We start from the raw sequence: 16446 nt of genomic DNA on the forward strand, positions 1-16446 counted from the left end.
GCAGAGACACCTTTAAGGACTGTAGCTTTTACAAATGAAGTTAGACCGGATTTTTTCTTTTGATCGGTTTATTTTCCATTTGTAGCAAGAGAATACATCTTATATTACTTTGCAAAATAAGTAGATTACATCATGTGTCATGAGGGAGGACCTGGAGACTGCTTCATTTTGCCTCTTCCCCAGCATGGGTGTTAACACCCTTGTTCGGTGTATAGGGTCATTTTACCCTTATGGGTTTGACTAAACTTGTCTAGGCTTCTAGCCTCTTAACCGGGTTGAACTTTGTTTAGGCTTCCCAACGTTTTAGGCAGGTTGGAAATCCTAAATCCTTTTGTTACAACTTACGGATGACTCGTTTAAATGTTCTGCTGCTCGTCCTTCTCAAATTTATTAGTGGAGTTATCATTTTAGTCTTACAAAGCATAACCTATCTTCTCAAATTTATAAGTAGGGTTATCATTTTGGTCATACAAAGCATAACCAATCTTCTCAACCGGATTTGTTCTTTTGATCTGTTTATTTTCCATTTCTAGAAAGAGAATACATCTTATATTACTTTGCAAAATAAGTAGATTACATCATGTGTCATGAGGGAGGACCTGGAGACTGCTTCATTTTGCCTCTTCCCCGGCATGGGTGTTAACACCCTTGTTCACTGTATAGGGTCATTTTACCCTTGCGGGTTTGACTAAACTTGTCTAGGCTTCCAGCCTCTTAACCGGGTTGAACTTTGTTTAGGCTTCCCAGCGTTTTAGGCAGGTTGGAAATCCTAAATCCTTTTGTTACAACTTACGGATGACTCGTTTCAATGTTCTGCTGCTCATCCTTCTCAAATTTATTAGTGGAATGATGAGTTATCATTTTGGTCTTACAAAGCATAACCTATCTTACAAAGCATCACCTATCTTCTCAAATTTATTAGTAGGGTTATCATTTTGGTCATACAAAACATAACCAATCTTCTCAAATTTATTAGTACTTCTCAAATTTATTAGTAGGAGTAGGGTTATCAATGATCATTTTGGTTTTATAAGAATAAGGTAATAACCAAAGGGCATAATAAGCAATGCATTAATTTTGTTTTAAAACTTTTCAATATCAATAAAAGGAAAGAAATACTTTTAGATTAAAAAGTAGATTTTTGTAATTCACTTGATTGACAAATTAATCATTTTAGTAATTGAAAATTATGTGAACAGATTTAGAAATTGCAAGTTAATGATTAGATAATTATATTAAAAAAATTAGAAGATTCAGAATTACATAAAAAGAATTGTTAGGATATTGGAAACCTAAGCAGTTTGGAACAATTTTCTTTGGGAAATGCTTTGTTGGAAATGCTGCCCTGTTCTCTAGGTCACTTGAGCAGCTTGAAGAAGTTGTGGGTTTGTGATTGTGCAGAATTGAAATCTTGGCCCAATTCGTTGGGACTGTTGACTCAGCTGTCAACGTTGTGGGTTGGAGGCTGTGGAATACAGCCCTTACGATCAACAAATTCAGCCTCAGTCTTGATGGATCTGAGGCATCCGATAATATCATGGTTTCTAATGGAATCAACTTTTTCATAGCAATATATCAATATGTTTTGTAATATTATGTTTTGACTTTCTAAAGGTAATTATGGTTTTCAATGAAATATATTGGTAGGGGATAGTCATGGTGGTTATTGCCTTGGTCACTAGCAAGCTTCGTATATGCTTGGCCATCTATAGAGATTTTTTGATTTTGGGTAATTAATTTACTCTAAAATGAAATAAGACATTCAGTGTGTTCTTTGTAATATAGATATAAATAAAACATCTACAGAAAAGTAGTTGCACAATGATCCAGGCCCCTTTCAACCTTTTTCGGCTTATTTTCTTATATCAAACATTTGCAGGTTTCAACCAATTAACATTTCATTGAGTATGTATTTACAAAGCAATGATTTTGGGATCAAATCCCACAAAGCAATCCTATACTTGCTCAAGCTTTTGAAAGTAAAGTAAAACCAATGAATTATCAATATAATTTTAACATAATAAAAAACAATTAGAAAGCCTTTAGCCAACTCAAATTGCTCATTCGTGCTTGAACCAACATCTCTTCTAGAAAATTCAAATACAACTTAAACCAAAAACTTAGAGCCTTCGCACACTACTACAAACTCAATACAAAAGCTCCTTCACCAAACCTATCATCATTCACCCTTAATTTCTCTTCTCCATGCACTTGCCTAACCTCTTTTTCACTATATTTCAGCCCCAACTGATCCATACATTCACTTAACCTTCTAACACTATTTTCACCTCCCAAATCCACCTAATTTCTCATCAACAGAATTCTCAAAATATATCTAATTTTTTCTTATTTTATAGGAAGCACCTACCAAATCCACCTAATTTCTCATCAACAGAATTCTCAAAATATATCTTATTTTTTCTTATTTTAGAGGAAGCTTTGATAAAATAATAATAATAAATATTTTGAGGATAACAAACATGGCAAAACGCTTTTCATATTATTATTTTTCAATTTATTTATTCAAAAAAATACAATATTTATTAAGTTAAAAGACTTTTGTAGCTAATCTAAAAGATATAATGTCTTCTCTACTTAATTGTGAGTTCACAGAACATTTTTAAAAACACAAATATAATTTAAAAAATCATTATGGAATATCAATAGAATAGTTTAATATTTATTTTTAATTTAAAATTTATCACTTTAATATATAATTTCACATAACATTTTTAAAAATACTAATATAATAAAAAAAATTAATATTAAATATAGCTAAAATATTTTAATATTTATTTTTAATTACAAGATGATTATGATTAATGTATATTAAAATTAAAAAGATAAAAAATTATTTTTAAAAATATGGAATTTTATTTATTTTTATATTTTAAAAGTACTAATATAAACTTCCTAGAATCATTATAGTTTTAGAGTGTGGTATATATTTTAAAAATTAAATTTTAATTTAAATATGTTTTAATAATTTGAGTGTTTTTTATTTTATATTTTTTTTTAAATTATAGTTTTAATTTTTTTGTCCTATGGTGTTTTGAAAATTGATCAATTTTTTTTATTATGAAATTAATGAAACTGTATTTTTATTTTAAACATATTTATCTTATTCTTTACATTAATTAAAAAGAAAGATATTTTTGATTTTAGAAAATCAATTTCTAAATTTAAAAATATATTTTCAATTTCAAAATTCAAAATATTGAATTAAAAGTATTAATGATTTTGATACAAGAAAAAACACAAACATTTTTAAAATAAGAATAAATTCTCAAAAACTTTAAACGTCAGTAAATTCTCAAAACATAATAAAATAAAATGAATTTTTAAAACAACATGAAATAATATAGGATTGAACATAAAAATAAAGACATTTTTTCTTCCGTTAACAAGATAATCATCATTTTAAGGCTACCATCATGAACACATTTTTTAAATTACAAAATAAAAACAATAGTAAATAAATAAATTTAGAGTACCTGTGGTTACATTTTACATAGGTTTTTAAAAACCGATGTTTAAAATGAATTCTGTTTTTCACTGCGTGAGTAAAATAAGTTTAAGGGATTTTAAAATATTATTTTTTATTTTTTTTATATATAAAATAATATAATGTTTTAATATGTTTGGTTTTTTTAAATATGTTAGAATATATATGTTTTTAATTTTTTGGGTTTGGAGAAGGTTTTAAGACTGTTTTTGTTTGGTTAAAAATATTTTTTTTTTGGATGTAAGGCTACAGGTTAACCCACCTAAGACTCAAAAGCATCTTATAAGAATGAAAACTTATCCTTTTTATGAACCAACAATAAAGTCATTCCAGGTGGCATGGCTTTTTTTTAATAATAGTGATAAGTTATCCCTAGAGATAACAACTACATATAACTGCCATCACTAATTATTTAACAACTAAATGATGCTAAAATAACTTACTACAAAAATAAAAATAAAAAGCTTTAACTTCTTCTTTTTTAAATATACTTTAAAATAAAATCTTCCCATTCCTTGAACCAACCAACAAGATCATGGTAACTCTATGACCATACTTGAAAAAGATGCATAATAATGTAAAACCAACCAACAAAAACAAAGATCATGGTAACTCTATGACCATACTTGAATTTTTGCATAACAATGTAAAGAAACTATCTAACCTACCTATTATATATCTGAAAGGTGAGCAGTTTCTCTGATTTGTTTGACCCAACATATAATTTGGTCCAGAGATTTTTACCAGCACAATATCACATCATTCTGAAAAACAAAGCCATACATTTGAGAGGTTTTCCCATGAAAGAAGGCATTAATAATCCTATTAACGAGCAACACATCAGATAGGATGAGACAGTAAACCAGTAATGCATGGCTGATGGTTGTTCAAAAAAACACCTCTTTGTTCAGAAACACAAGAGAACGGAAATTCTCTATCCAAGGAGATCATTATATACCCGCGGGGAAGAAAAGGAGATAAATAAATAAGTAATTTTACACCAACAAAGCAGGCTAGCTAGTTTTTGGAGAGCCAGAAAAGGTCCAAAACTGCAGAGCCTCCCAGAAGGAGAGAGCTGGTGAATGCAAAAACGATGGAGATGGCGGCCTTGTCACAGAAGCGATGAAGGGGCTTGCAGAAGTTTGGAAGGTCAGAGTGGCGGAATCCAGTGCGGTTGAGGTTCGTCACTCCTGCAGCTGCCGATGCTGCTGCCAGCATCCCTAATGCAAAAACCTGAAGACACAGAAACACACAATATGTTCATATGATTCTTTTCTGGTAAAATGCAGAATTCGTTTAAACAATCTAATGCAGATTTCATCCAGAGTGGCACACAGGGATTTTTCCAGACAGTATTTCATTGACACCATGGAATTTTAACAACCCATACTAATTATCAAGTTTCAACACTTCACACCCAATATGTATTATCAACCCAATGGACCCAGGTCTAAATATCATAGAATAAATGACAGGCATTAAACTGGGGAATGCTTCCCTGCCTCTCCCATAAAAACTGATAAAACCATTTGCCTATTGAAAATAATTGAAATGCAATTTCTTTGGCCATTCCTGATAACGACTTCCAGCTACTTCTCTGATCCCTTCCCACTGTGTTGTAGATGGTAAAATTTACATTCTCCAATTAAAATGCTATATGCAGAACAGAAATGGAACTGAAAAGGAACTCCAACAACTTCTCTGATCCCTTCTCATTGTGTTGTAGGTGGTAAAGTTTTCATTCCCTAATGCTATATGCAGAATAGAAATGGAACTAAAATGCACTAAAAAAGTCTGGTCAATCCCAGTCCCGGTCCCAAAACCAGTTTCCCATAGACCACCAGTACAAAGAAATAATCTATAACACATTAGCTTGAAAGAAACGTTGGCAATACCAGTTCACTAACGTAATATGGAAATAAGAATGGTTTGTAACAATTTTAAGACAGAAATAGTCTCTGACACATCAGTCACACCAAAAACTTGTCATTTCCAATCTGGAAACACATTATTTACACCAAAAACTTGTCAATTCCAAGAGACTTATTGCATTGATATTTTAAATCTCTGAAAGGAAATAGTCCAAAAATAATATTTGTTTTTAACCATTCAAATCTCTAACACATAAACTCACACTAGAAACTTATTAATTCCAGAAGAAAAGACTTATTGCATTGATATTTTATCTATCCGGAAAGAATAAGTCCAGAAATAACCATTGTTTTTAACCATTCTAAAACAGCAATAGTCTTTAACACAACTCACATCAAAAACTTGTCGATTCCAAAGTAGAAACACATTACTCACACCAAAAACTCGACAATTCCAAGGCAGAAGAAGAAACTATATTTTGATATTTTACCTATCTGGAGAAAATAAATCCATCCTCTCGCTCAAAAGTTTAGGTAGCCAAATTACTGAAAAAAGGTTGTCTTTCCTTGCTCGCAACAGGCCTTGAATGACACATATATGTGTGAAGGAAGGTTATCCCTTTCCTTGCTAAGGGAGAGACCTTCAATGATATACATCTGTGTCTGTGACTATGTTTAAACCGTGTCTCTAATCACATCAATTTTCAAAACTAAAAACACAGTTCTGGAGGGTGAAGAAGATGCGAGTCCTCATTGAAACTAAGCCAATTTATCATAACACTTACATGAAATTTGAGAAACAACAGAGCACCTGATCGCCTGCAAACAACAACCAGGCATGATTCCTGCTGGGAATAGTAGATGTCCTTTTCACCATCTTCATCCCACATAGCAGAAGTTGAAGCAATGAATGAGCAGCAGCAGCTGCTGAAGCTCCCACCAAGAATCTGCACACAAACATTGTGATCAAAACTGCAATAAACATACAAACGATGAAAACTACTGAAACAACAAAACGCTCTCCATGTGACTAAATATGCATACACACTGCAACCACACAAAATACCAAACACTCACTTGCTCAAATGTCAAAGACAAGCCATGAAAGACTGCAAAAACAGCTTGAACCTCACTGAAATGATAAGAATAGGATCGCTTCAACAAGAATTTTCAATGTTTGTTACTTCTACTTCACACCTCATTATCAATAGGGATCCGATCCAAATGGAATTCAAGAGCGTGCAAGAGTCCAGAGAAGGACAACCTCTTTCTACATATGAAGCAGAAGAGTCAACACGACCGCTCCCCAAAGATGAAACAAAAGTTTCCGTAGATGAAGCACAAGAGTCAGGGCGACCTCCCTCTAGAGATGAAGCAGAAATCTCTACATATAAAGCAAAAGCGTCTATGGATGAAGTACAAGCCTCTAGGGATGAAAGAGAAGGGTGTACAAATGAAGCAGAACAGCTAGAACAACCACTCTCTAACGATGAAGCATGGATGTTATTCAGAAGAATTGCTTTCAAAGACAACCCTGCTCCTCCTATGGATATACAGGAGTGTGCTAAGAATATTGCAGACAAGTGTAAAGGTTTTGGTTTGGCCATAACCTTAGTGGCCACAGCAATGAGGGGAAAAAGCAGAGTAGATGAATGGGAGACTTCTTTATCTTCCATTAAAATGCAGATTCTTCTTCTTCTGCAGATACTCTGCATCCACGCATTGAACCACAACTCTATCCACTATTAAGATGGTGTTATGATGCATTGTCCAATTCAGACATCAAAAATTGCTTCCTATATCGTGCCATGTATGCGGAAAATGAAAAAATCTCTGTGCAGGAATTAGTGCAGATGTGATTTGCAGAGAGTCTTGTGAGAAGCAAACAGGGGAACCATTTAATGGACATGGCCATTGGGCAAAGCTACGTGAACCTTCTTCTAGATCGTTGCCTCTTCCAAAATGCTACCGCTGACAAGGGTATCATGTTTGCTTGGCTGAATCCAGAGCATCCATGTATAAGAGTTCACCATGTTGTTGGCGAGATGGCAATATATATTGGCGAGAAGGAGAATTGTTTACTCATGGCAGGTCAAGGGCTGCAAATTTTTCTTTATTAATTATGAATTTGTTTCAGTGTGATGGTATACAGTAGTGCCGCCCTAAAAGTCAAGCAATTTTATTCAACAACAAAAATCCGTAGCCACAAAAGATTCATAGGCAATAACCAAAACATTCGCTGTGAAAACGTAAATCACTGTCTCTATGCCTATGGATTTGCAGCGAGTTGTAAGCAAAATCTCAATATCCTTCTAAATGGCAAAATTCAAATTCCAATTAGCACATCACTAATAAATCCACATGAACTGGAAAGGAAATAATATTCAAAAACCGGGGGATCTACGGGGATCTGAAAGTCTAAATTTTGAAATTTGGATTAGTAAGATACAGTACCTCTTTCCATGGCGCTGCACGAAAGGGGAATTTTTTGCATCCTCCTCTGTGAAATCAAACGATCAACAAACCGTAAATACATACAGATAGACAACTACTCCTTTACTTCAGGCAAGACTGCAAAGGAATACGTAACGGAGATCAGGGAAGATACCTGTCAAGCCAAGGGACATCTTGGTTACGATGGTGAATGTAATGCCAAAACCGACCAGAAATGGCCAGTTTCTGTTCAATTCGAGGTTGAGCCTTCGCACAGTTTGTTCTTCCCGGCACTACTGACTATCCGATCTGATACCTTTCCTTTCTTTGGTCGGCACCATTTCATTGGCTATTGATCTTCGTTCGGTCAAAGTCAATCCCTCCTTTTGGTCGGTAACACTATACTATTTCTATCCCGCTTCCCGCTTGCAGGATTCAGCCACAAATATGTACGAAGCTATTATGAGCCACCTATCCATGGATACTTGCTCTTATCCTGGCCCGGCAAGCACCAACTTTGAAAGGGCTGGGCCAAAACACAGTTCTGGAGGGTGAAGAAGATGCGAGTCCTCATTGAAACTAAGCCAATTTATCATAACACTCACATGAAATTTGAGAAACAACAGAGTACCTGATCGCCTGCAAACAACAACCAGGCATGATTCCTGCTGGGAATAGTAGATGTCCTTTTCACCATCTTCATCCCACATAGCAGAAGTTGAAGCAATGAATGAGCAGCAGCAGCTGCTGAAGCTCCCACCAAGAATCTGCACACAAACATTGTGATCAAAACTGCAATAAACATACAAACGATGAAAACTACTGAAACAACAAAACGCTCTCCATGTGACTAAATATGCATACACACTGCAACCACACAAAATAACAAACACCCACTTGCTCAAATGTCAAAGACAAGCCATGAAAGACTGCAAAAACAGCTTGAACCTCACTGAAATGATAAGAATAGGATCGCTTCAACAAGAATTTTCAATGTTTGTTACTTCTACTTCACACCTCATTATCAATAGGGATCCGATCCAAATGGAATTCAAGAGCGTGCAAGAGTCCAGAGAAGGACAACCTCTTTCTACATATGAAGCAGAAGAGTCAACACGACCGCTCCCCAAATATGAAACAAAAGTTTCCGTAGATGAAGCACAAGAGTCAGGGCGACCTCCCTCTAGAGATGAAGCAGAAATCTCTACATATAAAGCAAAAGCGTCTATGGATGAAGCAGAAGCCTCTAGGGATGAAAGAGAAGGGTGTACAAATGAAGCAGAACAGCTAGAACAACCACTCTCTAACGATGAAGCATGGATGTTATTCAGAAGAATTGCTTTCAAAGACAACCCTGCTCCTCCTATGGATATACAGGAGTGTGCTAAGAATATTGCAGACAAGTGTAAAGGTTTTGGTTTGGCCATAACCTTAGTGGCCGCAGCAATGAGGGGAAAAAGCAGAGTAGATGAATGGGAGACTTCTTTATCTTCCATTAAAATGCAGATTCTTCTTCTTCTGCAGATACTCTGCATCCTCGCATTGAACCACAACTCTATCCACTATTAAGATGGTGTTATGATGCATTGCCCAATTCAGACATCAAAAATTGCTTCCTATATTGTGCCATGTATGCGGAAAATGAAAAAATCTCTGTGCAGGAATTAGTGCAGATGTGGGTTGCAGAGGGTCTTGTGAGAAGCAAACAGGGGAACCATTTAATGGACATGGCCATTGGGCAAAGCTACGTGAACCTTCTTGTAGATCGTTGCCTCTTCCAAAATGCTACCGCTGACAAGGGTATCATGTTTGCTTGGCTGAATCCAGAGCATCCATGTATAAGAGTTCACCATGTTGTTGGCGAGATGGCAATATATATTGGCGAGAAGGAGAATTGTTTACTCATGGCAGTCTGCAAATTTTTCTTTATTAATTATGAATTTGTTTCAGTGTGATGGTATACAGTAGTGCTGCCCTAAAAGTCAAGCAATTTTATTCAACAACAAAAATCCGTAGCCACAAAAGATTCATAGGCAATAACCAAAACATTCGCTGTGAAAACGTAAATCACTGTCTCTATGCCTATGGATTTGCAGCGAGTTGTAAGCAAAATCTCAATATCCTTCTAAATGGCAAAATTCAAATTCCAATTAGCACATCACTAATAGATCCACATGAACTGGAAAGGAAATAATATTCAAAAACCGGGGGATCTACGGGGATCTGAAAGTCTAAATTTTGAAATTTGGATTAGTAAGATACAGTACCTCTTTCCATGGCGCTGCACGAAAGGGGAATTTTTTGCATCCTCCTCTGTTAATCCTCCTCTGTGAAATCAAACGATCAACAAACCGTAAATACATACAGATAGACAACTACTCCTTTACTTCAGGCAAGACTACAAAGGAATACGTAACGGAGATCAGGGAAGATACCTGTCAAGCCAAGGGACATCTTGGTTACGATGGTGAATGTAATGCCAAAACCGACCAGAAATGGCCAGTTTCTGTTCAATTCCCTCTTCAAAAACACCCTCATTGGCTCGTTCAAACCCATTGCTCTGCTCTGCTCCGCTCCGCTCCTGACGAAACCCTACCGGACTGACAAACTTCTTTAACCTAATGTAGGTATAATATAAACTTCTTTATCCTATGAGTAATGACCTTCAAGCAATTCCTATCGGCTATGGGCTAACCCTATGACAATGGACCACCACTTCCTGGCTAGCAATGTTGACCTCCTTCCTGTCAATGAGACTGTCTCTCGGCACTGCCCTTAAGGCGCTTCCTCCTGGGCACGGACTAATTGGCGAGAGTCAGGTTCGGATAGGTTTCGATAAGAGATGAAAACGGCCCAGTCCGGGATATGAGAGATAGTTCCAACTTTCGGGATCGGAGCACAGGGCGACGGGGATCTCTTGAAAGGTGCAGGGATCGACCCTGGCAAGCGTAACAGGAAACAGGGATCGACCCTGGCAAGCGTAACAGGAAACAGGAAGAGCGAAATGCCAAAACTGAGAGTTCATATGCGCCATTACTACTGGAGATTATGAACGCTGAAGCTTCCGAACAAAACGTCTCAAACTCCAACTAAAAATTAGGTAACCGCAGAACCGCCTTCATGAATATCCATGATTTCCTGAACAAAAAAGTTTGCCAGGTGTCAGAGTCAGAAGGAATAGGACGACGAAAGGTCCCTTTCAAAGGAAGGCCTATCGGCCTAATTATAATTCAGTTATAAATTAAAAATAAAAATAATTTTTTTTAGTAAAAGAATATAGAAAATTGTCAACATAGATGTAACAAATTAAATTCCGCCTCTTGACAATTTCAGTTAACTCATAATTTTTTTGTATGGAATTTATTAATATTTCTGAGAACTTTTCACTGTAAGCTTGGCTGCCCGCTGCACCGCGTGATTTCAGAATACAAAACTCGATTTGAAATGAGACCTGACCTCCGAAAGCCACGCACGATATTTCTGCCATTCTAAATAATGGCAAGCAATTTGAAAGGGAATTAACTTATTGAATATACCCCACATCACGCAGGCGTGTTAGAGTGGAGACACGTGTACCAAACTTGGTTATAGTGGTTGAGGGAATAATTTTATTTGAATTAAGGTGTTAAGCGATGAATCAGGGGTCAAATATGTAAACTGCGGAGTCGAACCTTCATATAGTAATTATATATTAAATTATTTACAGTCTTTAACTATCTTAATGCGGGTACCGGCCATCTAATATATATATATATATATAAAGTCAAGAAAAAGATGTTATTTCATGAACCTAAAGTTCAAGACCAACCTCAATGTGGTAAGGTATTTCTACCTTATATTCATGGAGTTATTGCTAAAATCCTGAGGAAAAAAAACATAAACACTCAATTTTCAGCACCTGGAACCATTAGGCAAGGTATGAGATCTGTAAAGGATAGTATTGATAGACATCAACTTAAGGGAGTCTATAAAATAGATTGCTCATGTGGTGAACGCTACATTGGTGAAACAGTGCGCTCCCTGTAGATCAGACTCAAGGAACATGGTGCTGATATTAAGAATGAAAGGTCTCATACTTCGGCCTTGGCAGAGCAATCCTCAAAAACCATACACCATATCTCCTTGGAAAGCGCCTCAATTATCGCTAGGGAAGAACAACATCATAGGCGAAAGATTAGAGTTAGAGGCTCTTGAGATTATCAAACCCCCGCATAATCTCAATAGAGACAATGGTATGGAGATTAGTGGAAATTGGCTTCCCGAGAAATTAAGGTCACCAATACTTCTCAGGTTTGGCATTCTGTGGTAAAATTACCTCTCGCCCCGCCCCTCTTTCAAATCTTAGTAAGTTAGTAACCCCGCTATATTAATCTAAGTATAATAATAATAATAATTAGCACATAATTAATCATTTACAATAGTAGTTATGATAATAGCTATTACTATTATCATAAATCATGATTATAAAAATTAATTAAAATCTATTAATTAGTTAAACTAATTATAAAATTGAACAATTACTATTTTAATTATTAATATTAATTACCAATTATTATTACTAATAATTAATAATTATTAACTATTTATATTGATTCTTAATATTATAATATCAATTTTAACATAATAATTATTAAAATCAATACCAATTCATTTTAAATAATTTTAATATTAATACATTACACTAATAATTCCTAATATTACTATTCATAAAATACCAAAATAAACTAATAATATTTCTATTTTATAACAAACATAATAAAAATTCTACTAACATATATTATATTTATTAAATATTACATATTAATAATTATTAAATATTAAATATTAGGATGGTATTATTAATATTAATTATGATCGATATTAATATTATTAATACTAATTATTATTATTAATGATTATATTAGTAGTAATAATAATTATTAATAATAATATTGACAATTAATATTAATAATTTTCCTTATATTAAATTAAAAATAACCTATTATTAAAAATATTATAATTAATTAATTAAAAATTAATATTAAAATTAAAAGTAACCAATTATTAAATATTATAATTAATTAATTAAAAAATTATTATTAATTTAATTATGATAATGATCAACATAATAATAATTTATATTAATTTAAATCAATTAATTAGCTTATCATTAATTAATCAAAATTATTATTCAAAAAAGAAAGAGCCGACATTCTTCTCAATTACTCTCTTTTATTATCAATCAAAAAAATTATTATTCAAAAAAAAGAGAGCCAACATTCATCTCAATTTACCCTCCTCATTACTATTTAATCTCTCCATTAAGCTCTTCTTCTATCAAGCATTCAAGTTGTTCTGATGATGGATCCCGATTGGGATTTGAAAAGTTGACAGAAAATAATTCTTACTGTAGATTCTCCGGTAACAAAGTTGAAAGAAATAAACCACAGAAATCTTAAATCCAGTTTTGATATTGTCCCTCAAAGTTCAAAGTATGAAAGCACCAATATTAACTAAATCACTTCTCCATCATCATACCAACTCAGAGAAAATTTGCATACCATGCTATTGTAATTGTCCTCACTATTAAGCATGTGGCTCTCTATTATTATCTGAGTCTTTAAATTATGTAAAGACCATTTCATGCAACCAGGCTTCAAATAAAAGCACTAGGTAATAACATGTATGATTAATGAATACAAATGGTGACATAAGAACTTAAAGGTAATGGTATGTAACGTAAGTATTAAATAATATAAAATATAATTGTAACAAGGATGGCTGCGAAGCAGCTAGTCCCTGCAAAGCTTGTAGCAAAGTTAAAGGTCAACTAATAAAAGTCTATATCGCCAAGCCAATCTGGTAGGACCACTCAAGCTGATCCAGAATACTTGCAGGGCGGACCACAACATCGCCTTGACCAGGGAAAGACCCAGGGGTCAGCCCAGCGAAGACTCAGTAAAAAAGAAAGCATAAACATACAAACCATATAAAAGACTTGACATGTAAATCATGAAATAATTCTAAAAACCAGATCTGAAAAAGAGTTGAGGTAGTGGACCTCATAGTGAAGACAAAGCCACTAAACCCAAGCAAGATAAAATTGATGCACATATACATCTATTGAAGACTAAACTGCAATTTCATACTGCCAGAATATGACCGAGTACACTCTCCATTATGGCTCTGACTCCTTTTCAAAAGCTCTGATAAAAAATGGCTGCTAAGGATGAGCGAGTAAAGCTACCATCAATGTGAATAAAATGAGTGTGTCTCAAGCGATGGCAGGGGGCTTGTGTTGCAATTTCAATTAGCTTGTATTTTGATAGTGCAAACAAAGTTGCTGCCAGAGCATTTCCAAAACCTTGAACAACAGATTTTCATAGTGCTTTCTTGGAATTTCTATCCAAGACAAATGTTACAGTAATGATAGCTAAGAAAAATAACAGATCATGGTTTGCAAGATAAAAGGTCACGCCAGAGAAGGGCTTGTCTCCGGGAACCGATTCTCTCAGAGGGCGCTGTTCGAATCCTGTTGCTTCCTTGAAAACTGAACCATCGACAAAACATGAAGCTCTTCTTACTGAGCAGCAATACTTGTAAAATTGCCTTTGAATTCGTGTACTCCGCAAGCACCATGCCATATTGAAACTCAATGGGACTTGATCGTGTTCTTCAGACTGATGTAGAGGTTAGACACATGATTTTCCTTTGCTTTAGCAACTCCAACGAATTCTAGTTCAATATGCACAAGTACCTATCTGTAACTATTAATTGTGGGAATATGCAAATACAACATTAATCGAATTTCTCGCCACCAAAACTGCTAGACCATTGAGCACCACCAGTTAATAACTCTGAAGTATTTGTGAATGGATGTGTGTTGCTGATTAGATCAATTTATTTATTATCGCTGAATTAATAGAGACGTGCATGCAAGGTAACAATGTTGATATTTTATTAATATTCCCAACGATCCTGGCTTCATTCATGCAAAACCAGAGCCTTCTTGAAATCAAAGTTCAGCTCTCTCTTTTCCATCTGATTAAAAGTATAACCTGCAAAGGACTATTGATCTTACTTAGTAGTAGATTCTTTAACACTTTCGAAATTTAATAGTAATAAGTTATTAAAGTCCCCCATAAAAACAATTGTTTGACTTAGTTGCACATCTAAAATATTCTAATATCTCCACAAAAATTAATTGTTTGACTTAAATCATGATTATGTATAACTCAACATACAAAATATTCTAGAATCTCCGCTTCACTTGTAATTAAATGAAGCAAAGCAAATTTCCATGACTTAGCTCATGCTTATATATAACTCCACAAACAAAATATTCTAGAATTTCCACTTCACTTGCAACTAAGTGAAGCAAAGCAAATTTCCAAACTGTACAGTTGTTATCTAAGGTCTAGGAATCGCATCTGACGTGGTTGTTAGAATATACTGACCGTTGACATAATTAAATTATGCTACTGCACATTGCACGCTTAAATTACACGTGAAGTCAGGCCATGATAAAGGAATATTAATCGCTGAATAAGATAGAGATTTCATTAAAAAAATCGAATGGATTTCATTAAAAAACTGGAGTGTCGTGTGGCATGATTAAATCGCAATAAAAGCTCAGATGGCTCGGCACCTCAAGGCGACAACAGGACAGGGAGCAACATCAATCATGAAAGAGTTATATTCCTTAGAAGCATCGTTTACCATATTGTTTTCTTATTCAATTTAGTGACAGGCATAACGTGGTAGCTGCCAGGAAACTATGAAATGACAGAGCGAATGCCACCCATTTTTCGAACCCGTATATACTTGGATGACGTGTGAACTCAAGTTCCTGCGATGTTGCAGCCTCTCCAAGAAAATGTTAACTTTGCCCAGCACTTTTGTTGCAGCCAGATATGAGTTCAACGTGGAAACACTCATGCAGATAAATCATTGGCTGCATGTGCGGCTAGGGTAACTTGTCAAATGCACTCAGCTGTGTCATTGTCATCCCAGGATCGGTTTAAGGAAGGCCAACGAGCCAACGAGCTGTTCGTGAGTAGTGTAGCCATTATCGGCTTCACTGTGAGCAACCCAATGTCTCCGTCGCTCTCCCTCTCTGCCCAAACGACACACTACAATGTTTAGGCGAAGCCAAATAGTATGCTAACTGCCACGTAGCCCTGCTGTTGCTCTGCCGCTTGGGGTGCTGCTGCTGGTACTCATGGTTTGCGTTTTCTGTAGAATTCTGTATCGGCTTGCTTCAGCACTATTAGCTTTCACAGATCAGTTTTGTGGGTGTCTTCTCTGCTTGTTTTTACCTCAGAATCCAGTTGCAGTTACCATTCAGAAGTGGAAATTGCCATTGACGGATGTGGAGAATCCCATTTCTCAGAGGTCCTGTTGCCCTTTTGAGGATTGCTCGGCACCCTTGTTGAAGGATGTGCCTGAAGCAGGAAGTTCAACTGCGGCAGCTGCTGTGGTTATTAAAAAGTCAGAATGCCCTCATTGCGCAAGGTTAATTTGCGTTCAGTGGGGTGTGCCACGACATGAGGGTTTGTTTTGTGGGTGTCTTCTTTGCTTGTTTTTACCTCAGAATCCAGTTGCAGTTACCATTCAGAAGTGGAAATTGCCATTGACGGATGTGGAGAATCCCATTTC

At 35.2% G+C, this 16446-nt stretch overlaps 1 protein-coding gene across 1 annotated transcript; it reads right to left on the reverse strand.

Annotated features, from left to right (window-relative positions):
* Positions 1-4229: 4229 nt before the first annotated feature.
* Positions 4230-10882, reverse strand: LOC149139822 (CASP-like protein 3A1). Its single transcript, XM_089453172.1, has 5 exons — positions 10245-10882; positions 10077-10122; positions 8441-8576; positions 6162-6323; positions 4230-4738 (listed from the first exon to the last, which is right to left on the reverse strand). The coding sequence occupies exons 1-5, from the start codon at positions 10363-10365 to the stop codon at positions 4523-4525; spliced, it is 681 nt and encodes a 226-aa protein (XP_089309298.1). The 5' UTR covers positions 10366-10882; the 3' UTR covers positions 4230-4522.
* Positions 10883-16446: the final 5564 nt, after the last annotated feature.

The sequence above is a fragment of the Pinus tabuliformis genome, chromosome X (assembly GCF_031772625.1).
Source record: "Pinus tabuliformis cultivar Carrire ecotype Pingquan chromosome X, CPIR1, whole genome shotgun sequence".
Classification (NCBI taxonomy): domain Eukaryota; kingdom Viridiplantae; phylum Streptophyta; class Pinopsida; order Pinales; family Pinaceae; genus Pinus; species Pinus tabuliformis.

Excerpts from the sequence above, each read along its gene's own strand:
- LOC149139822 (XM_089453172.1), bottom strand. The coding sequence starts at position 10,365 with ATGGGTTTGAACGAGCCAATGAGGGTGTTTTTGAAGAGGGAATTGAAC. Across the intron at positions 10,123-10,244 it reads GATGTCCCTTGGCTTGACAG|AGGAGGATGCAAAAAATTCC; the intron begins GTATCTTCCCTG and ends GAGGATTAACAG. Across the intron at positions 6,324-8,440 it reads TGTTGTTTGCAGGCGATCAG|ATTCTTGGTGGGAGCTTCAG; the intron begins GTACTCTGTTGT and ends GTTTGTGTGCAG.